The following is a 23775-nucleotide window of genomic DNA, read 5'->3' as shown; positions in this document are numbered from 1 at the left end:
GGGAACACAGACCCATTGTATATCTCTCAATCAGATAATGTCGTTCATTTCTTTGTTTTACGTCATTCTCAGGAAGACATTCAACCACATCAACATATTCCTGATAAAGTCTGGCTATTTTCTTTATAATGTAATTAAATTAAGTTATTTTTAAAAGAATTTCATTGGGTTATTGTACGATGAAATCCACTATCATCAATCAGGTACTTCACAGCTTCTAGAGCCATTTTTATTCCTCATGTCTACCTATGCGTCGTGTATCAAGCTGTATATTTGATTCCACCCGACGGTACTGTACGCATTTAAATGTACATGCAAATACAGCCTCTCTTGTTTCTTTTGGTCCTCACTTCCCCCATCCAACCAGGGAAAAGGATGCATCTCTATACCTGCCATTGGCAGAAAGTGACAGCAGTGCAGACAAGGAAAGCAAAGGCCCTTAAATCAAGATGTCATGTGGTCACTTCTTGTGACCCTAGAAGCTTCCCAGCAGCTGTTTCCTTTCAGGCTAGTGTTTCATTCAGACCAGGAGAAATTCACTGGAGTGTGTAGGCACCATATTTTCTGTGTGTCATTCTGTCTGTGTGTGTGTGTGTGTCTCTGCAACGTTAGGGCAGCACTCTGTTTATTACTGTATTAAAGTCAGCGGCTGAGTCATCAGTGTATGCTTGAGCTGCTCTTCTTTTTTGCCGTCTCTTCCGCTCCCTTCCTCTCTGTTGTTGTCGCTGCTGTTGGGGCCAGCACATCTCACGTCTGTCTATAATGTCCCGACTCATCCCTCTCATCTTTCCCGAGTGTTTAAGAACGCCAGTGTGAAGTAAATGATTAAAGAAGACGTGTTTGTATTTATTTGGGTGTCTGACAGCTAAGAGAATAGATTTTCTCGAGATTGCTTTTCTCAAAAACGAACCCCATAGCGGTATCTTTTAAACACACACATACACACGCACACACGCATACACGCACACACACACACACACACACACATACACACACACACACACACGCACGCACGCGCGCGCGCGCACGCACGCACGCACACACACACACACACACACACACACACACACACACACACACACACACACACACACACACACACACACACACACACACACACACACACACACACACACACACACACACACACACACAGAGTTCATTATTGGAGACAGCATTTGTCAGCTCAGCTTGTCCTGTCATCTTCCAGTGCTACATGCTCCAGAGTGGAATTTCGAAAATGAGTTTTTAAGAATGTTTCCTGCCCTATTTTATACAGGTTTTTATTATTTTTTCTGGCAACACCAGGTCTGCGGATGTTTTTGGGAAAGCAATTGCACATAATGTATAAGTGCTGTCAGTCAAAAAGCTATGCATCTGCAGTAGGTATATAATATATCTGTTAACTATACTTTCAATATATTTAAATGCATTTACTTAAATGAGCATGTTAATCCTCAGATGTAGTACAGTTCAATAGTACAGCTATTGTTTGAAGGAATACAATTACCGTATTTTCTGGACTATAGAGCAAATAAAAATTTTTTAGCTGTAATACGCACTGTACTATAAGCCGCAGCTAAAAATAAAAAAATAAAAAAATAAAAAAAAAAACTGGAAAAGTACCGGGCTATAAGCCTATGGTATCTCCGCCGCTCTTGGTTTTCTACAAGGACCCAGCAGAGGGCAGCAGAGGGCTGCGTCCTAATAAATCTGCTAGATTTATTAAGGATGCAGTCCTCCGTCTCCAAACCCGAATCATGGTTTCGTTCACGCCGAGCTTATGTAAAGCGGCTGTTTCCCTCCTGTACTGCTCAACTTAAAAGCTGCATCATGTGAGTTTGAAGAAATTTCTCCATTGTGCCTACTGCTAGCTTGTGCTTGTTAAATGAAACTGAGCACTTTCTTCTTTGATTTCCATTTTTGACTTCCTGCTAAAGAGCCCCCCCTGGCGATTGAAGACAAATACACAGAAAAACCGCACCGGACTATACGGCGCATGGTTCAAAGTGTGGGAAAAAAGTAGCGGCTTGTAGTCCGAAAAGTAAGTAGGCTAAACTTTATAAGAGTACATATTTTAAGCTCTCATGAAAGAATTTATTGTCCTAAAATGAAAAGAGGACACACAACTGCAAACCAACCAAAATTGTGGTTTTAATTTAACAAAATGGAGAATGTTGCCATGATTTCTCATGTTATACGTTAAGATACTCTTGTATGTATTTACTCATGACTGAAGATGTTCTTATTGCTCAGATCAGCTCATAGACAGACATTTGTAAGGTGCGATTTCTTTTTATGGTTTGGTGGTCAGATCAAAGCAAACAACTCAAATATACACATTTTCCATACATTTTTAAATTCTTGCTATTGCAATGACACAGCTGAAAACCCCCCACTAAATATTAAGAGCCTTTCTTTAAAATTGCCTCAATATTTATTTAAATCTTCACACTGCAATCCTTAAATGACTACCATCCTCCTTCCAGAACATCAGCTTTGCTTTGCAGCTTTTTATTTTATCTGCAATGCATGAAACAATGTTGAAGAAATAAGAAGTGGACACAAAAATGAGAAGTGAGTTCCCATGACACAAGACTCGAGAAAGCAAGAGAGAGGATGAGAGCGGGGAATGCTAAACATGGCAGAGCAAAAGAGGTGCTGTGATCTTCAAGATGAGAGCCTAAAGGGAGTAAAGAGAAGGAGAAATGAAAGTAGCGAGAAAGAAACACTTAAAGAGGAGCAACACATAACACAGAATTTCTACTGAGGCCCCTCCGAGGCATCTTATGAGGCAAAATTTGAGTTAAGAATCAGAGAAAGTCAGCATATGGCGTTCTTGTATTATTGATGGCGCGTGCAAGTGTTCATCTCACACTGCAGCTTGATAGCCTTGCGGTGATTTTTGTGGCATTTAAAACTCACTGTTGCTCATGTGTCTTGAGGTAATTTAGGCTGTAAAAGATTAAAAGGCAAAACTGGAATGGGTGGGGAATGCTTTAAAGAACATAATAAGGAAAAGCAGCGGAGTGGAATGAAAGGAGGCGAGATCGGGATCAGGCAAGGGCAAGCTTGCCACGCGTGTTTGGGTGAGTGTGCATCTTGTGTGAAGGAGAATGGGACGGGGGAACTAAAAGGAAGATAAATGGATGAGGAGATTAAATAATCACAGAGAAAGACATGAAGAGGGACTAAAAACAAAGGTGTTCACGTCTCGCAAGTTATCAGGTTCAACCTCCTGAAATGTGTGTGTGTGTGTGTGTGAGCTGTCTGCTCCAGAAGACACTGCATTTGAACAGATCTTTACAAGGGATCTTGTAGCTGACGCGCACAGTGAATGAGTTGCATTGTTTTACGAGAAACGCTCAGACTTCTTCCACATTTTGACATGTCACTGAAACACATTTTATAGACCGATCCTCACAAAGTAAAGGAGAGAGAAAATACCAATGCATGGCTTAGCAAACTTTTCACAGAATAAAGTCAGGAGAGCGAATCCATTGAACTGTGGAGTGCAATTCATTCAATCCCTCTTTACTATGATACCGCTATATACAATGGAGGAGAAAGACGCAGCCTTCAGAAGTCACAGATTCCACCTGGGTGGCTCCAGAGGCCTTCACGGTTTTTAACAACCTGAGAGATTTGTCAGAGAACTCTTGTGAACAAACAGCATCATGAAGACCGAGAGGCATAAAAGCAAGGTCAGAGATAAAGTTATTAAAAACAAGGTTAGGTTATAAAATACCTTTTTTTTTGGAGCTTTTAACATCTCACAGAGAAATATACGATCCACTCAAACATGGACAGAGATACAAGATACAACTGCAAACCAAGAAATGTCCACCTAAGTTGACAGGCCAGGCATGGGAAGGGGGGTATTATTTAGAGAAGCTGCAAAGCGGACCACTTTTACGCATTTGCTCAGATCAACAACACCGGTGGGAGACTCTGTGGACATCTATTATTCCTGAACTCTACAAATCAGGGCTTTTTGGAAGAGGGGCAAGAAGAGAGCTATTGATAAAAGTAGGTCATAGTATGACTGATTTAAAATTTGCCTCCAGCCATGCAGGAATAATCCAAACATGTGGAAGAATGGGCTCGAATTTTATGCAAACTACTATGAGAGGTTGAAAACTTGTACTACATATTCTTCTGGACACGCCGTCACCCCAAACTTACCTGGGGCAGCATCATGCTGCGGGGTTGCTTTCCCTTGACAGGAATAAAAAAAACTCGAGGCTATATGTATCAACATACTGAAATTTAATAGAAAATAAGTGGCAAGCCTTAGATAATTGGTTTCCTCAGATGCTCTCCATTAAATAAGACTATTTTACATTACAGAAAACGCAGCTTTTGGTTGTTCGAAGCTAGTAAAGAAATTCCCCTGGCAGACTTGCTGCTGTAATTACAGCAAGAGGAAGCTCAACAACATTGACTCAGCAGGGTTGAATACGAAGGCTTTACACACTTTCCAGATTTATTTAGAGAGTATGGAAAAAACCATAATGATAATCCTTTCACTGTCTAACACATAAAGTTCCAGTGAAATACACGGAAGTTTATTTTGGAACAGTGATATCATGCTAAGAAATTCAAGAAGTATGTATAATTATGCAAACTCTTTATACTTGCCAATCCATGCCTGTTTAAGCGGTGGACGTTTGTAAAAAAAAAAACCCCCAAAAAAACAGCTTTGAAGAAACTAAAGCCAGATTGACAAACCCTTCCTTGAAGTTTTCCTAAAAGAACATGCATTGATTCTGCTGACCGTTCTTCTTTCATCATCGCCCCCTGGGATTACCGAGTGATTCACAGAGATGAAGCAAACGGGTCCATACTGACCCATTTGTTACACTGATAACACTGAAGGATCTAATGTGGTCACAACAATTATAACCACACTGCAATCATGACCATACCTTTCTGTGTGGATTCAGAGGTGGGCAGCATGGTGGCAGCAGCTGTTCTTTGTCCACATTTTGCTTCCTGATCTGACCGTCCTGGATGAGTACGTGAAGATAAGAGGTTCTGCTTTCAAAGTCTTTCTCCTGCTCTTCCACCGGGCCATGTTTCATTCTGGTTTGTTGATCCTTGTTCAGGTCACGCTGGGTGGGATGTCCCAAAGCCAAGGGTGTGGGGGAGCTCTGCCAGCTGATTTCCAGGTAAACAACGTGAATGCACCAACACAGTGCTGTAAGCAGAGCAGCCAAACGAAGCAGCAATCCCATGTTCACTTTCTCTCTGCACATGCCCATCTGGTCTGTCTGGTTCTCTTTAGTCCATCTTTTTGCTTACTTTTTGCTGTTTTTACCCCATCTTCCATTCCCCTCTCCAGAACTCCATTAAAGAGCTATTGGATCTCTACCATGTCAAGATGACCTCTGTTCAGACTCAAACTCACACACAAGTATGCATCCTTCTCCAGCAGGACCGTGTTCATCTTAATGACGCATTCCTGAAAGCAGATTCTGTTGCACATGTGTGCTGAACGTTTTGGTACCTCCCTCCTCAAGTTCGCAAGCTCCACTTTTACCAAACACACACACGCACGCACACACAAACACACACACACCTCTTCTTGCTCGTCTTATTCGTTTTATTCTCCCTGTCAGGCTAACATCGCATAAATACACACATGGAGTTTCTTCCCCTTTTCATCTCGGGTTTCTTTAAAACTCCAGATATGGGCAGGGCCAGCTAATCAGCTCCAGCTTTAAACAGGACTTGCTCGGTCTCTGTTGGTTGTCCCGTTGACTCACGGTGGCTCGTTGTTGCATAACATTCCTCACATTTATTCCCAAGTTTGCTGGTTTCTTTCAGCAACATGAACAAAGATGTAAGTTTGATTAAGAATGCATTCAAATGTGTTTGTTGTTGTTTTATCACCCTCAGATGAGCCATTCAATCATAATTATTATATGCGTTTCTATCAATATGCTTTCTCAAAGTATGTGTTTTTCTTTTGTAATCAACCACCTCGATGAAATTCAATATGCATTAGTTTTGCAGTAATAACAAAATAGAATTTACAGCTTTAAGTATCTCTATGTGTTTACTGCTGTTGTATCATCTATTAATATCATTATTCATGTTTTGTGTAGCACCATCAACAACAAAGTCTTGCACTGTCTCTTCTTGTGGACCTATTTTTTAAATGCCCTTATGTAAAGAGTGTTTACATAAGGGCGTGTATGGCCTAATATAGAGGATTATGTTTTAGATAGAGGAAAGCACCTCCGTCTAAGGTATTTTTTAAGTTTTCAGGACTGAAATCCAACCAGGTTTGTGCTGATAATAAAGTTGATTTGCTCCTAGTGTTAAAACTCATTGATTAACTTGATTTTCAACGTTATCTCACAGTAGCTCTCTGCTGCCCCCTTGAGGTAGAGAAGAAAATGTCCAACAAAATCAGGGTCATAATTACTCATCTGATTCATTAGACTTTGAGATCAAGCTGACAGTTTAGCTTTTGATTGAGTTTAATAAGCAATGTCAAGTATTATTTAAATGGAAAACGGGACTAGACTATTATACACTGTTTGAGATTTAAAGAAAAGAAAACAAGTTTATTAATTTGTCATATTCTCAGTGATCTTTATTGATTAATTACATTTACCTACCCTCCTTCTTGTGATGTGTAGTCATTAAATAGACTACATATTGGCATACAAACTACATATGGCAAACTATACGTAGTTTGCAATTTAACCTCTAATTGGAGTTTGGCATAATGCAACTGATTTCCTTCTATTAAAAAAAAATACGACTAGTGTCCAGCAAGCTCTCCTGCCATCTGGTGGTACGCAAATTTTTTGCTTCCATATGGAATGCATTAAAACATCACGTCAGTTTGTAAACGTCCAATGCAATGCAGGTCAACCCAAAATCTAGCAGATGATGGACGTAACGAAAGCACCAGGAATGAATCCTGACAGTTTAAATGACCGATAACATAAATTAACTGTGACACATTTGGACGTAATTCATCTTCCGGCCTATTTGTCTACGTTCCATAGAAGGACTTTTTATCTTAGATGAAAGGGACGTCAGAATGTCTGACGTGTGCAGAGCATCAAACTGTTTCTGTTATTTAATTTTTTATATAGAACAGAGTCGGGGTTTTCTGTGGTGACAGACGAGTTACACATATTCCAGCGATTCCTCCAAATGTAAAGCTAAAATCTGCTGCCACGTGGAATACATCTGTGCCTGTTTTTTTTTCTTTCACTCCTTCAGAGAACAGAAGTCATTCGTCTTGATGAAAAAAGTGTAAAATATTATTACAGATGAGTCAGAAGTTGTTGTTTTTTTAACCAATAAACTCCACATGTTGAAATAGCTGCTTCAATTCAGTGAGACACCCTGTTGATGTTTTAAAGGAAAAAGGCAAAAGTTAGGGCAACTCTATTGACGATTTAAAAAAAAAAGCAAAAAAAAAAAAAAGGATTAAGATAAGTGTCAGTGACACCAGAAAACAGGCCAAATCTTCCCTGTAATTAAAATCTAAATTCAGCATGTCCTGCACTGTGCTGAGGTTTCGTAACTAAGGTTAGACTGGAATCAGCTTGACTAAGACAGCTCAGAGTTGAAGCTTCCTCACAGCCGGTGGCTGAAGTGGGAAGAAACCAGTTGTGACAGGAGCAGGTGAAGGTTAGACAGTGTTTGCGTTCCGCTGGGCTCCAAGTTATCGCCCACAAACACAAGTTCAAAGAGTTATATCTCCACACAGGTATATGCGCTGATGCAATCTGAAACTAAGCTACACACTGGACATTTCTGTAAGCAAAGTGTAAAAACAAAATGTTAAAAACGAGTAAAGCTTCTCCAGCATCTTGCACGCGTATACACCTTTAACTTTTGGACATTTTGACATTTTTCAAACACAACCTTTTAATGTGATTTATGTGGATTTTATGGAGCAAACTAACGATTGTGAAGAAGAAGGACAATTACATTGTACATGCTTTTCTAATTGTTTTTGCAATAACAAATCAGAAAAGGTTTGAGAAGCATTTATATTGAGTCTCTTTCACTTTGACACTTTTGAAAAACTGTCACTGCAGCCACTTGTAAACTGGAGGATGTACTGACTGTATGGGTTCTGTTTTTTTACAGAAAACACATAAACACAACAGATAAATGCCACAGTCTGCAAGAGTTGCCATAACGACATGCTGACATGTCACCGTAAAAAAAATAGAGGAACCAGCTGAGAATGTACTCCTGAGAAAATTACTTATTTTGTATCAGATGTGATGTATATAGTGTTGCAGTGCTGTGTTTCCATTCACCGTTTCAATGTAATGTTGTAAAGCTCTATGTTTATAATGTTCACAACGTTTTAAAGGATCGTAATATCTTAAGTGGTTTTTGGACAGAATTTTATAATACTTTACTTATTCATTTATTCATGTATTTATTTTTAAAACAAGAATATTCCAGTTACCTTTTGAATGAGGATGACACAAGTGTTGGCACATTTGTCAGTTGTTGTTGAAACTCAATATCGCCACTGAAAACATTTAGTAAATATGATTTCCACTTAAAGACAAAATAAAACAAACAATAACTTTTCTAATGCATAAATAATGGTCCAAACCTCTAAAAAGGGTTGTGAATCAACCTTTCATTGACACACACAAGGAGAAAAAAAAAATGCTATTTCCTTTTACACTAGTAATGGAAGAACACATAAGAAATCCCGAGACGGAGGATAACAAGGAATGAAATGGAAGAGTGGGGATGCAGTTTACTTGTACAAACAAAATGTTTTACTGCTGTCTATAAATGTTTGAAAACTAAGCTCTTTAGAAAAAAAATGTCTTCTGCAAACTTTTCCATTTTGCTAACAGAAAAGCAGCGCCCCCAGTCATGCCTTTTTACTTAATGGATTTGGACAATCAGTCAGCTGTTTTGATATAAAAAAGAGAAAGTATTTTTCAAAGAAAACTATTTATAAACGACCTTATCAGTTGGCAGTGGTGATCCATTTGATTTATTTTCCATCTGACAGCGTGCGCCACACTGCCACAGATAATATCAGCACTCCTGCTGGATCCAGCCAAAGCAAGATGCACTGAGTCAATACAGCGACAGCTACAGCACATATTAATCATTAATCAAAACTAGGAGCAAAAGCATAAACAAAGCAGGGGTAGGCTACAGTGTCAAAATGTAAACACAATGTAAAGGCCCCAGAAAAGTATTCACACTTCTTGAGAGTTTACTGTTAGAAACTCAAACTTTCTCTTCCTGTAGCCAGTAACAACAACATTGAAGAAAATGTTAAAATATTTACTATTTTCTCAGTTGCAAAAATCAATAAAACATATTTCTTTTTAACCCAAAGTTACTGTTTTATAAAACCAACTTTTGCTGCCATCAAAGATAGAATCATTGTGTCATCACCAGCTTTTCGACATTCTCCTTTGCAAAAATAACTTAGGATAGGTTAGCATTTGTTAACTCCTGGCACAAGCATGACCTAGGAGGATCATCTGCATTAATTTAACTCTTTAGTAGCCCTTAGACAGTTTTATTTTCCAGGACCGCCGTTTATTTGTCTCCAACCTTCCTCCCATTCTTTGATGAGAAAAAAAACAAACATTCTTTAAAATGATGCTGCTATCATCTCAGCACCACAATGATTCAGAGTGATGCACACAAATATCTGTCACAAATAAATAAAAAAATTAAAAAAAATAAAAAAAGATCTTAGAAGTGAACTTCTTCCGTAACACATGTTATTCTTGTCTAGGCTATCACTCCAGGAGTTTTCACATTTTAGATGGATTAAGTTGAGCCCACAGTGATGTTCAGAGCTTCGGATGTTGTTTTATAATTCAACTGTACTTTAAAGTTCACCACATCTTCACTCCTGTCCCATCTGTTCACGATCACATATTTTGACAAAATGGGAAAAAGCTCAATGGGGTATTGATGGGCTATGCTCTGAACAGGGGGCAGATGAAAGCCGACGAAGAGGGCAAGCATAATATTGCTGTTAGAGTTAGAGATAATAAAATCAGCTGTTCATCGCCAGTTTTCTCACTCTGTAAAAGTCTGACTTGCGTACAGCAGTTGGAGTCTTTATAGGGCTTAACTTTCCACTGGTAGCAGATTACAGCAGAAATAAACCCGGACTCCTAGGGGGAAACATGGTTGGTGTTTACGAGAGGAGCTTCTCTGTCTCTATATAGGATCTCTACGGTTAGATTACGTGTACACGCGTGTGTGCGTGTTTGTGTGTGTGTGTGCAATCTGTGAATAATATATTTTGCGCCCCTCCTACTCTACTCACCGCGAGTGAAAGTCATCTTGGACATTTTCGGCTCTGAGGCGCTCAGAGAGAGCTCCGCTGTCCGCTTGGGAGAGTCGCAACCGGGAGCGCCGAGGCGCAAACACAGACAGCAAAGATGACAGTGGAGAGGATGTTCGACGAGTATGGACACTTCAAAAGGTAAACAACGACTTTCTGTCCTTAGCTATCCTCATCACCCCACTTTTTTTTATTTTTTGTTGACTTCATGAAAGCCAGGTGACAAATATTCGAAATAAATGGTTCTGTCTGGAATGGATTTCAGACCGTTTTGATAACCCTATTTTAAAAAAAATAAAAAAATAATAACAGTTGTTTCACCTGAAATCATCATTCAGTGGTGATTTTGTTTTTGTTTTAATATATATATATATTATATATATATATATATATATATATATATATATATATATATATATATATATATATATATATATATTGTTTGTTTTTGTTTTTCATTGTATTATATAACTTTTCCTTTCTAGAGTTTTCATCTAAATTTTTTACACTGGCAGATGGATGCAGACAATAAAGGGACAATTTGAAATTATTTCTCTATTTTGGCTTGTCAATAAAGTGCACTGAGAAAGTTTTCATACCCAATTCACCTTTCCACCATTTGTCAAGTTACCATCACAAATTGTGGTGTACATTTGTTTTCAGCACTTCTGAGCCAATTTCATGTTAAACTTAAAAGTAAATCATAATTAAAGTATTATTTACAAAATAATACCAAAAACACTATTTTCTGACTAGTTGATTATTGGAAACAATTGGTTGCACTTGGCTGTAGTTAAGGGTATCAGAGCAAAGGGGTCAAGCCACATATGCACAATATTTTGAAGATATATGTTTGTAAAAATCAAGAACAGAAAGAACGCTACTATGCATTTTTTTGTATCGGGCAGTGAAAACCTCTGATATAGTTCAAGCAGTATAAATACTTTTGTAACAGGTTGGTTTTATTCAATGCACTGTCTTCTTAGAAAGGTATACAATCGTTAGGAGTCAGGAATGTATATTAAACATACCAGAATGATTTCCCCTTTCTAACCATTTATATTTTAACTCCTCTCCAGGTTCCAGGCTTGTCTGTATTTTGCTGCTGTCTTCCAGGCCACATCATGTGGAATCCACTACCTTGCCTCAGTCTTTCTGGTTGAGACTCCAAACTTTGTGTGCAGCGTGCCAGGCAACATCACCGACGTCCTGTATGGTAATATAACTGGATCCAGTCTGGAAAGTGTCTTGCCAGTCATCAAGCCAGCTGGCGGGCCTTTGGTGGTCCGAACATCCGAGGGGGAGCAATGGGAACTCAGCCGGTGCCGCTCCGCCCTGCGCATCAACCCCCAGGACTTTGCATACGATTATTATGGGAACAAAACTATGAAAGACTGCAGTGGGAACTTTGTTTATGACCACACCGAAGTTCATAATAGCATTGTGACAGACTGGGACTTGGTGTGTGAAAAGGAGTGGCTGGCCAAGCTGTGCCAGCCAACTTTCATGCTTGGAGTGCTGGTTGGAGCGCTGCTATTTGGGGACATTGCTGACAGGTAAGCAACGGTTCCAGAATGGAACAAGAAAGAAATCAAAGCATTTTATTGTGAATTATAATTCTGTTTTCTTGTTTTTTTTTATTTTTTCAATCAGAATTACAGTTGTGAAAAACACATGACAACTAATTATGAAATGTCCACATCTTAAAGAAAAGATAGGCTCACATGTTGGCAGTTGTTTCAAATATATCCTCCACATCAAGACTATTTTTCAAACAGTGTAACAGCTGATTTCTCTTTTAGACCCCACTAAACTATGATCACTTTCAAACTTGGCATTGGGTGTGCCCTCTCAAACTGTCTGAAGCAACATTAGGAGAGCTCAGACGGATAAATTGACATGGCTTAACAGCTGAGACTTGGCTGGTCAGCATTTATAGGAGAGCATGCTCGGCATGGAGTCTACCAAATCATTCAAAAGGGTCTACACTGGCAGATCACAGATTATTTTCTTGGAAAGGTAATTTTATACCGATTAAACATTAGTAGTTGATTAAACATTATTTCTTGAGATAGTATCTGGACTTGCATGTATAAATTTAAATGATGGACATGGTTAAAGTCTTCCAACCTTGCCATAAACCTACGAAACAGAATTTTTAAAATAAAAAAAGGCTTCTCAGGTTTCTCCAGCAGTTGCAGGCATGTTAAGGAGACAATGATCTCAATAATATACTACATGAAACAATGGAGTTATCATCGTTTGGTAATGATAACTCCATCAAAAAGCCTTAAATTAGTCTGCCAGCTGTTGCAACCGAAGAATTCCTTGATGTTTTGTTACAAGTCTGACCTAAACATGAATCTTCTTCTTCTGTTTCTCTGACCATGTCCGTCTTCCCCTGCCTCTTTGCGCTCTATCCATGGTTGACTTTTCAACAGAATTGGTCGTGTGAAGATTCTGATGATCACAAGCCTGTGTCAGTTTGCACTTGGGGTGGCCGTGGCATTCTCTCTGAACTACTACTTCTTTGTGGTGCTTCGCTTTCTGCTGGCCATGGTGAGGTCAAGGTTTGCTTAGAATTACTAATCCTTTATTATTTGGTATTTGAAATAACTCTTAAATTTCCAACTTTACCATTTACTAGAAACTGTTTCTTACTGCAAAATCCAGATTGACACTGAGCTACTTTAACAGTTAGTTCTTTCCACTCATGTTAATGTAAGAATCAACTTTATTAATGAGACAATTTAAAGAGTGGAATGATGTTTTTTATTTTATTTTAACAAACTTGAGCAAAATAAGAAGAGAACTCAAGGGAAGGTGTATTTTAATACTGCCATAAAATTTGCGAATCCTTAAACTGTATGCCTCTGACACCTGTTAATGGGGCATAAATTATTTTCTGGAAATTTTCTTAGGCTGAAACTGCCTATTTACCATCGTGTTGAAAATATCTTTTGTCACGTTACAAAAAAAAATGTCTGCAAATATCTGCATCAAGAAAACTCTAAATATCTTGCTAATCTTTGGAATGAAATATAATAATAATAATAATAATAATAATAATAATAATAATAATAATAATAATAATAATAATAATAATAATAATAATAATAATAATAAATAGCCTCTTAAACTTTAGACGAAGATCTAAGAAAGAACTTTCACTTCTGCCACACTGTGACCAAAGTAATACTGGAGGAAATAGGAAAATCCTTTTATTGTTCCACAGAGGGAAAATTTAGGTGTGGTGATCCTAGATAAAGGAAGCCAGGAACACAAAAGTAAACACGATATTGGCTTTTAGTTGCTCAAGAGAACTCATGGGGAAACAAGCAAGACAGATGTTAACTTGGCGGTGCTGCTTTTAGATTGATTTGTAATATTATATGCCACGTTATCACATTATTTCTGTGTTTGATGTGTTTCTTATTCCTCAAGGATGAACACAACACTGGATCCATTTGACCTTTTTTTTTAACATCTGGTGCCTGTTCATTGGTTTTCTTCAATACACATCTAAGACTGACGGAACAGCCGCCTCTACTCAGAATAAGTTAAACAACAGTAACTTCTTTATACTAATAAAGTAACTTTTGAAGGCAACTGGTTACACAAGATTTTATTTATGGTGTCAGAGTAAGGAGTACAAATCAAAATACAGCAAGTGAGCATAATAATGTAAATAGGCTACCAAATGAGCAAAAGGAGAAAAAAAACAACAATAAACTGGCAGACTTTATTTCCCACTAAGATCAGGATTTTCTGTTTATGAAGAAAACTCCTGTGTCTAAAAAAAAATTAATATGATTTTTTAAAAATGTATGTATTTATGTGGCCTATTATTTTAAGTAACGTTTTTCAGAGTTGTACATGTTAAAATGTCTCCAATTTGCAGGAAATAATTTAACATTACAAACATGTTCACAAGAGAAAAAAAAATCATAGACATTATAGGCTGAGAAACAAATGGTTTGTAAGTTGTGCTGAAAAGAAACCTTTGGTAATTTTATTCTCCACCATCTTTTTCCAACCCCCCTTTCCTCATCAGCAACAGCTGTTGTTTTTCACACAGAATCAGGCGATCAGATAGTCCCAACTTACCAACTCTAACTGCGCTGCTTTGAAGCCATGAAGCTCAGCTTTGAATCCTCACCGCACAGTTTTAAATTATTAAGACAGTGTGTTACAAAGGGATTTACTTAATATGGCAAAGAAAACAGTCACTTGTGGTGACAAATGTTTGGAGATTTAGGGAAGATATGAGTCTTTATGGATACTTGCGTTGCACCCATTTTAAACGCTGAGTTTTTGTTGTACTTTTTTTATGTTGGCAATGTTATATGGCAGCAAAACTTCAAAGAGTTTTAGTATGTGGTCTGAAAAGGAAGACAAGCCCCATTTAAACACAAGCGGATGATTTGCATTCGGTGCCCACAGTAGTAACACAAAGAACCCATAAAACCCATTTGACTCTGCAAATTCTGTACTGTAATCATTGCACAAATGATTTCTCCTGTAATGTTAGTCGTCTTTCTTTGTTCCTCGTTGCTGCTGACAGGCATCCAGTGGCTACCTGGTTGTTGTATTCGTGTATGTGACAGAGTTCACTGGCAGCAAGGTGCGTACGTGGACCTCCATGCACATCCATGCGGCCTTTGCAGTCGGCATCATGGTGGTGGCTCTGACGGGTTACCTGGTCCGAGTCTGGTGGATCTACCAGATCATCCTCTCCATATGCACCTCACCCTTTCTGCTGTTTTGCTGGAAGTTCCCAGAGACGCCTTTCTATTTAATGGCCAATGGTCGTTACCAAGAGGCTCAGGCCCTGCTGGACACAATAGCCCGATTCAACGGACTTGAGTGCCGACTCAAGGCGGAGGATCTGCTGGAGCCAATGAAGTCGGAGAATGGCAAAGCACTGCTAGAGAAGGAGGAGAAGGAGGAGAGGCCCGCACAACCTGAGAAGAAGCTATCCATCCTGGATCTGTTTTGCAGCTGGAGGATGGCAGGCCGTACCTGCACAGTGTGGGCCATCTGGTTCATCGGCAGCTTGGGCTACTACGTCTTCTCTCTGGGTTCAGTGAATCTGGGAGGAAACCAGTATGTTAATCTTTTCCTGGCTGGTGAGTGTCAAATCAAAAATAACTTTAACTACACATTAAATATATTCATTCTAAAGCAAGATGTAAATGATGATATATTTTTGTAAATATCTTTAGGAAATATAGGCAACAAAATCTGTTTGCCAGAATCTAATCCTGGCACTTTTTTTAAAATAATGGATGCTGTTTAGCTTTCAATACTTTAATACCACCATTTACATCACTACACATCTGCCATGAATTTCAGTAGTGTATTAAATATGTGCCTAACTGCAAGTTATCCTTATCAGATGCCTTATTGAGCATCTGAAACAGCAGCACGCACAATTCAATCACCGTTTAAACCAGGCTAGGTTAAAAAAACAAAATCCTAAAATGAAAATTACCTTCATTTTTTATATTTAGATCCAAATAAAACAGATGTTAGTTACAGCAGCATTAGTGGGAAATGAGAAAACAGTGTCAGTAAATAACTGAATCAGTCTCTATTCCCCTGCAACAGTTTGAAAAAGATCTTAAATTAAAATCCTGCAGGAGCTTCTTCTTTGAAGAATTAATTATTTTTCAAAGACGGCCAAGAACATGTTGATGGAACAAAACGATCTTTGAGAGAATAACCTAAAATATTTTCCATCCTTTGTTATATTTTGTCTGTGCTTTGCATGGAAGTAGATTTGGTTTCATATACATATAGAAAAACCCATGCTCTAAGTACTGAGGTAGGTATTTTTCATCTTTAACTTGTGACCTTTGTCCTTTATTTGGTTCTCTTAACCATTCATTAAAGGTTTAGTTTGTGGTGTCTAAACTTTTCCATGCTGTAATACTTCAGTGATGTGTGAGTGGGAAACATGTGCTGTTGTCCAAGTTGGGGTTGTTTACAGCTCTGTTTATGGTAACTCTGAGCCAAGAATGAACACAAACTGTCCTCGGCTAAATGGTTTCCGCATCGCATCTAATAAAGAAAATAAGATTTGTTGAACAAATCACAGATGTAATGTAATGCTATCCTCAGAGTACCGGGCTACTCCCAGGTCCCGCATTTAAACTGTCAGTTCTTCTGAGAAAAACAAACTTGAGTGTTATTTTTGAAAATTTGCAGCCTCAATCCATCGTCTTGAGTCGTTTCTTTACTAAACCTGTATTGTCAGTTAAGCTGAATGTTTTGTTCTTTTAGTTTCCAGTAAATGTAAACGTACTCCTATTTTAATTTCTTTTAAATCCTGCAGTTGAATTTATCTGCTCGGCACATGTTGCACTCAAAAATTTGGGATGAAGCACCCCTTTAATAACTTTTCTTCCTTTAAAGCAACAATTAAAAGAAAACATAATTTTTTTTTTCCATTCCTGGATGTCAGGGTCTTCTAAGAATACCTTGAAGTTTCCTTCATTGCTCAAACATTGGCTGGTTATTTTGATCTCCTAGATTAAATATCACTGCATCAGTGGCATGAGAAACCTTTGACCACACGGCTGTTTTGACTGGTTGTTTCCAGGGGCTGTGGAGCTCCCTTCTTATCTGGTTGGATGCTTTGCAATGGACCGGATTGGGAGGAAGAAGACATGTGCTCCGGCTCTGCTCCTGGCCGGGGTTGCTTGCATGCTCATCATCGTGGTTCCTGCTGTATGTATGCAGATGTTTTGCACAGTTTAAGCTCCGATGATGCAGAAGGTTGTTCATTTGTGTGCCAGTTTATCTTGCTTCTCCACTGTCAGTAGATTCATCCACATTTCAGTATTTCACAGCATTAAACCTAGAATAGCTCTGCAGCTGAAACGATGTGTGTGCTTCACCAAAGCAAAAACAGGAAAAGTAGATGTAATAACAGGAAATATAGGGGTATTTTAAAGTATTGGACAATGTATTTTTTTTCTTCCTGTCAATGCTTAATTTAAGACAGTGCTCTGAGGTACTAGACAGTTACTGTTTGACACTATGATGTATGACACTTCCTGTCTGAAATGTGTTTGTGTTCTGGTCTCTGACCTACACTTCTCTTATTTAGAGTTACTCTAGCTAACAGCTTGCACTTAACTTTAGAGTAAATATAACCTTTGACTTTCCATTTTGAATCGAGTATGTCCAGCACAGGGTGAATAAAAAGCAACAAAAGTGCAGCTGAAACTGAACTGACAAATTGCATGTTTTATATGTTTTCTAGATTCTTTTAGATCCACTCACCAGAGTATACACACACACATACACACACGCACGCACGCACGCACGCACGCACGCACGCACGCACGCACGCAAATATATCATAGCTTCACAGACATATAATTACTTCTTATATGTAAGTGAAAGTATTAAATGTGAAAAATCACTTGTAGAAACCTAATACAATATTAATGCAGTGCTCTTCATGTCACCAATTTTATTTTAAAACAATGAGAAAATGATTTGTTTATAGTTCAAAGTCTTTGGCATTTAATATTAGCATTTAGTATGACTATGACAGCTAGCATATTAAACTGCAGCTGTCTTGTCATTGTAGGGAATGCAGACTCTTACCTTCATTCTGGAAGCAAATGCAAAGACTTTTGAACTGGGGTGATGGTTAGCTATATTCAGTTTATAATCAATTAATCCTTTTCTGTTATCTGCTGAAAATCCCACTCTGTCTCTCTTTGGAGTTTTCAATGATAGAAAACTCTTTGGAGTTTTCAGCTGCCTGATCAAGCTGGAAATCAGGCAGATCTATGTCACTTTTTTTCACATTTTGTCTGATGTATTAAGGAGAAAAAAATTAAAGGCTGCAAAAACGCTAATTAATTAGCTAAACTGCTAAGGTCAGACAACACAACTGTGAAAACTGTACAAAAAGAAGAGCTGCATTACCTTGGCTACTATATGTGCTTTTACAATCAGTGCAGACACAGCAGAGAGGTGTAAAGTTGAACATCTGTTCTGTTCTAAGTGGTTTCACAAAAACCGCTTGTATGTTTTTAAACCGAAAATTACAACCAATGGTTTTTGCGACATAGTTAGCATTATATTTAGACTTTTAGGGGAAATTTGGAGAAACACTCCCACCTTTCACAAGTGACCTCTTTGACAGAAATAAGATTACCAGAGAAGACTGCTTTACTGTAAACAGCTCAGTGGGTAGCATGTTACAGCACCAACACCACATATGCTAGATAAAGTGACTGTTTGTTCGCCACATCAATACAACCCAAATTTAGCTTTACTGAATTCATGGAGGACAGAAAAAACAAAACAAAACAAAAAAACAAACATTTGGCAGCATTAAATCATACACCCCTCTGTCAGCATTTTCAATTGTGTCTGCATGTTGCATCAGAGTAAAGGAGATACAATTACTCAGCTCAGTTCCCAAAAATGTATTTTTGCACAGCAGCACACATTAGTGCAATTTATTTTTGCTTTTAGTCTGTAGTTTTTTGTTGTATGCCTACAGACAGCTGAAGTCAGTTACATAGCTTCATTTCTTTCTGCAAAAAGCCTGAACTCAATATTAAGATGTAGGTAGTTAGTGTTTACATTTTAAACACACAGGTGCATTCAGATGTATGCATAAAACAATTATTATTATTACTTTTTTAAACAGCACCTCATTTTAGATTCTTCCAAATGGAATGGATAAATTAATATCATGATCCAGAACACTATGATATTGCTAGTTTGCTTAATACATTTTCTAAGCAAATACCTGGTTAAAAACAGATTAGAACAATATTTGTACTTTAAAGTAAGTGAAATTACATTTTGATTTCTATGCCTAATTAGCATCCAGATAAACACACAATCCTTACAAAAAAGTCAAAAGAATAAGTGTTGATTCATTAATGCCAAGCAAAGCAGCATGATTGTGTAAATTATAGATATCAGTAGTCTACATTGATGCTTTAATCACTTAGCAGGAAAACCCCGGTCAGCATTGCTCAATAATGTGGTCAGCTTTCATTGCAAATAAATCACTCGTAGTCTGACCCTTCACCTATTTGTAATGCGAGAGCCTACAAATAGAAACTCATGTTGCCATAGATGACATAATAAGCAATATTCAAACCCCTTTTGCATGTTGAGATGAATTATGTTGGTCAATCAGTGAGTCTGTAAGTTCAAAAGTCTAGCTTTATTCGTAAGATAGCAAGCTAAAGTCTTTGTTTATAATGTGAAATAATGAATATGTCACTTGTTTCTTACAATCTTTTTCCATTTTTTTTGTCTCCTATCACCAAACTTTACCCAACCTGACCTTTAGGAAATAGATTCTCTGGCCATTGCTCTCAGTATGATTGGAAAGTTTGCTGTGGCGATTGCCTTTGGCCTCATCTACCTGTACACCTGCGAGCTATACCCTACTGTCATCAGGTGAGAAAAAACAACAACATCCATCCATCCATCCATCCATCCATCCATCCATCCATCCATCCATCCATCCATCCATCCATCCATCCATCCATCCATCCATCCATCCATCCATCCATCCATCCATCCATCCATCCATCCATCCATCCATCCATCCATCCATTTTCTTCCGCTTATCCGGGGTCGGGTCACGGGGGCAGCAGCTTCAGAAGGGAGGCCCAGACTTCCCTCTCCCCAGCCACTTCTTCCAGCTCCTCCGGGGGAATCCCAAGGCGTTCCCAGGCCAGTCGAGAGACATAGTCCCTTCAGCGTGTCCTGGGTCTTCCCCGAGGCCTCCTCCCGGTGGGACGTGCCCGGAACACCTCACCAGGGAGGCGTCCAGGAGGCTCTTGGGAAACAACAACAAAAAAATCAAATTCTAACATACACAAAACATATGACAATATGTGGCTTCCTTTTACAGCCATTTCCTAATAGCCAAATAAAAGATTTAGGAAAGATCTCTTATTCAGGTTCCATAACTCTTCTAAAAATGCTGCAATCAATGATGCTCATACATTTTGCTGTAGGTTAATAAGGATGGCACCAATGGCAATTCTGTTGTCTTGATTTGGTCCTTCTGGAATGAGTTAAATGTTTTAATCCATTGTGCGTGGTGGATGCTCCCTCTGCAGGACCCTGGCAGTAGGTAGCGGCAGCATGATGTGTCGTGTTGGCAGTATTGTGGCTCCTTTCTGCGTTTACCTGGTTGATGTCTGGGTCTATCTACCTCAGGTATGACCTTTTCTTTTTTTTTTTGCTAGCACTTCAGACAAAGTCAGAATGCTTAACATTCTAGCAGAAGATTTTGAGGGATACTGTTTCTTTTTTTCCATTTTCATCTTTCTGCACCAAATCCAAGTGACTATTACAGATTCCACAAGGATGCATATATCTTTAGTTAACTCCATTAACATAATTAGGAAACATCAGGAAGACAGAACCATTTTTAAAAACCTGTTTGCCTTTATTTGTTAATAAAACCAAATGTTGCTTTCACAGAGTTTCATCTGTGTGTGCTCTCTGTGGGACAGATAAAAGCCTCAGAAAGTGCTGGATGTCTATCAGCCTGAATGTGTAGAAAACTGGACCTGTCACAACAGCATGACTCTTACCCTTCCTTTATCAGTAGGATTCAAACTAACGATTGCAATTCCAGACATGCTCTCAAAATCATACCCTCAAAGTTGATATTTATTGTCTCAAATTGGTTTCTGTGGTGAGGAGCTGCAAAAACGAAGACTCGTTAGCAGTGGCTACGCCTCAATCCAAGCATGAGTCTTCCTGGTTAACTCATGCAACGACTGACTCAACAACTCAAGCTGTGTTATTCTTTTTGGCGCTTGGCCTGTAGCAAAACGGATACCGAGTACCCTACGAGAAGGGATTCCTGCCCAAAAACCCATTTCATTACTGGGTTTTTTTTTTTCCTCTGGCAGTAACAGTCCAAATCTGAATGCTCAGCCAAAACAAGCAAAATGAAACAAGTGTGAAATAATTGTTTTTTGCATATTTATTCTTGAAACACTTCAATGTTTGTTTTTGCTCTAACATAATTAAATGTCTTTGAGAATCTAACAGGTCAAATTATGCCTATGCAATATTTGGACAGATTTTCTTAGTGAAGCCATTCATCTGATGAAACAGGGTTAAAAAAAAAAGTTCCTGCAGGGTTTTTAGATGAGTGCACCTTTACTAAGGAGCTCAGCATGCTGTTAAGGAAATTTGTTAGCAGGTGTTGCTGAAATGTAATTTAAATGCATCGTAGTCTGTGTCCCTCTTGTCACAATAATCTCATTTTATAAGCTTTTTCAACAAAAGATATGCTTTTACCATCTTTTTTTCAGCTCATTGTAGGAATCCTGGCATTCGCAATTGGAGTGCTTACTTTGCTCTTACCCGAAACCTTGGGCGAACCTCTCCCCACCACTTTGGAAGAGGCTGAATCTCTTGGAAGCAACCCCAGAAAGAAGAATTCAAGCCCTGGCAACAAAGATGCAGGGGATGGGATGGAGCTAAACCAACATGAAGCTAAAGCCTGAGCTTTCACGCTGCTGGGAAACCAGGCCGCAGGAGGAAAAGAACTGAAGAATGAGAGACAAACAAGCCATTACTGGTTTACTGTACTGGTGGGGAAAAAACAAAAAAAAAGCTTTCATCAAATCATTGGAGCTTAGGTTTGTTTTTTGTGGACATTTTTTTTGACAAACAATTCAGTACAAAATGGGGCCCTGAGGACTTTTCAACTCAATGTGTTCTGCTTACATACATGGGTCAATATTTGATCAGCGAAACAGTGTGGATCTGTGAATTTTAAGTATATATTCTGAGACCACAGGAAAACAAATAATACTTAAAGGGTCAGATCAATTTTAGTATTATTTTTGTACTTGACGCTGATTTTTAAAGGCTACAATGGTTGGACCGATAGAGATGCCTGCAGAATTACATTTATTGTAATTATTTAAGTTAAAACAAAATGGACTAATTCCTGTACAAGTAAGTTATTTGAGATATAGTTTAGCCTGTTTGCACTGTGGAACGTATCATAATAGAAAAAGTGCCTTTTTTTTTACTAATTAATCTCAGGGCATTCAGACACTGTGAACAATTTAAAAGTATTACAGTTTAACATCAGTTTGACTCATTACTTCCTTGGCCTTGATCCCTCCGACGGGTTCATGAATTGTACATGTGGGTATGTTTTCTAGTTTAATCTGTTGTTGAGAACTTTGGTTCAGTTTTTTTCATGCTTGTATTTCTGTTTGCAATCTGTATGCCTGACATACTCAAGGATTTGCACGTCATTACTTTGTTCAGGAGCCAGGATATAATCTCCAGATGTTTGGACCAAATCTAGGAACAAACTGCCGTGTTGAGGTGATGTATGGCTTCCTAGAGCCATAGAGAGCATTGGGGGGGGGTGGGGGGGGTAAATTATGAAATTGAAGCATTGGTGCTCAGAAGTCAGATCTACAAACATCACAAATGGTTTCATTGCCATTGTTTTTATCATAATAGAGAAATATATGTCTCACACGGAGGATATATTCCTCCTCATGCCTACCGTCGATTTGTTGTTCAATTTTATTTACATTTCTGCTTTGGGAAACATATTTTACAATGGTATCGAGAAGAGAAAAAATAAATCTAAATAAAGACTGTTTCGTAAATACCACACCCACAGCTTATTTCAACGTCTTCTGCTAGAAAGAAAAAAGAAGTAAAGAGAAACAGCTATTCGGTGAAATAATTAGTTTATGCTCTTTTGTGATCATCTCACATACTGCGTTTCCTGTTTGTTGCAGCAGACGAAGTTCAACTGCAGCAGTAGCGGAAAGGTCACTCTCTCTGCACCACCTTTCACATAAAGTAAATCTTTGTATTCAGCCTCCGAGTGGAAAACTGCACATGGATCACCTGAAAAGTCTGTGCCAGTGTTTACATTTGTGTGGATGGAAAAATTTAAAGACGTCTGCTACAGTTGGGGCTTAAATGTTCCTGCTAATGCTAACCGCTCCTTCTGTCCACTGATGGAAATTAACGCCAGTGTACAGAAATTACACTGTACTGGGAACAGGAAACGAAAAAGCATAAAAACAAGAAAATGTTAAATTCCACTAGCCACACGCATTCCTTGTTACTGCCAGTTTTGTGGAATCAGGAAATTGCCTAAAATAGAACCTGACGGACAACATGAAACAAGCAAAACATATCTTCAACGGCAACACATCATTCCCTGATCTACCTAAATTGAAGAACAGTGGGTTGGGACAATACTTTTCTTTCTCCCCTTTAAGTTCTATTCCATCAAGCAAGCTGTTTCAATTTTTATATCAGACTCCATATTCAGACTGTGACAGAAATTGTGCGTTTCAGTGGCCTTTTCATTAACAGCTTTGGATCTTTCCTTCAAATCTGAGATTTCTTTTTTTTTTATCTTCACAGCATTTTACAGGTTCAAC

At 38.4% G+C, this 23775-nt stretch overlaps 2 protein-coding genes across 2 annotated transcripts in view; one reads left to right on the top strand and one right to left on the bottom strand.

Annotated features, from left to right (window-relative positions):
- The window catches only part of mettl24 (methyltransferase like 24), a 37355-nt gene extending 31378 nt beyond the window's left edge, over positions 1-5977 (bottom strand). Inside the window, exon 1 of the mRNA XM_008397757.3 lies at positions 4929-5977. Coding sequence (XP_008395979.2) covers positions 4929-5264 — 336 coding nt within the window. The 5' untranslated portion in view covers positions 5265-5977. The remainder of the gene's footprint in view (positions 1-4928) is intronic.
- A 3863-nt stretch (positions 5978-9840) lies between these two features.
- slc22a16 (solute carrier family 22 member 16) lies at positions 9841-22988 on the top strand. The gene is made up of 8 exons (XM_008397755.3): positions 9841-10468; positions 11407-11883; positions 12769-12886; positions 14892-15456; positions 16932-17059; positions 19665-19774; positions 20446-20545; positions 21658-22988. Exons 1-8 carry the CDS (start codon positions 10425-10427, stop codon positions 21850-21852), a joined length of 1737 nt encoding a protein of 578 aa, XP_008395977.2. The 5' UTR covers positions 9841-10424; the 3' UTR covers positions 21853-22988.
- Positions 22989-23775: the final 787 nt, after the last annotated feature.

This window comes from Poecilia reticulata, chromosome 21 (assembly GCF_904066995.2).
Source record: "Poecilia reticulata chromosome 21, P_reticulata-male-v2, whole genome shotgun sequence".
Lineage (NCBI taxonomy): Eukaryota > Metazoa > Chordata > Actinopteri > Cyprinodontiformes > Poeciliidae > Poecilia > Poecilia reticulata.
This window is presented reverse-complemented; position numbering and strand designations above follow the sequence as displayed.

Excerpts from the sequence above, each read along its gene's own strand:
- slc22a16 (XM_008397755.3), top strand. The coding sequence starts at position 10,425 with ATGACAGTGGAGAGGATGTTCGACGAGTATGGACACTTCAAAAG. Across the intron at positions 11,884-12,768 it reads TTTGGGGACATTGCTGACAG|AATTGGTCGTGTGAAGATTC; the intron begins GTAAGCAACGGT and ends ACTTTTCAACAG. Across the intron at positions 17,060-19,664 it reads TCATCATCGTGGTTCCTGCT|GAAATAGATTCTCTGGCCAT; the intron begins GTATGTATGCAG and ends CCTGACCTTTAG.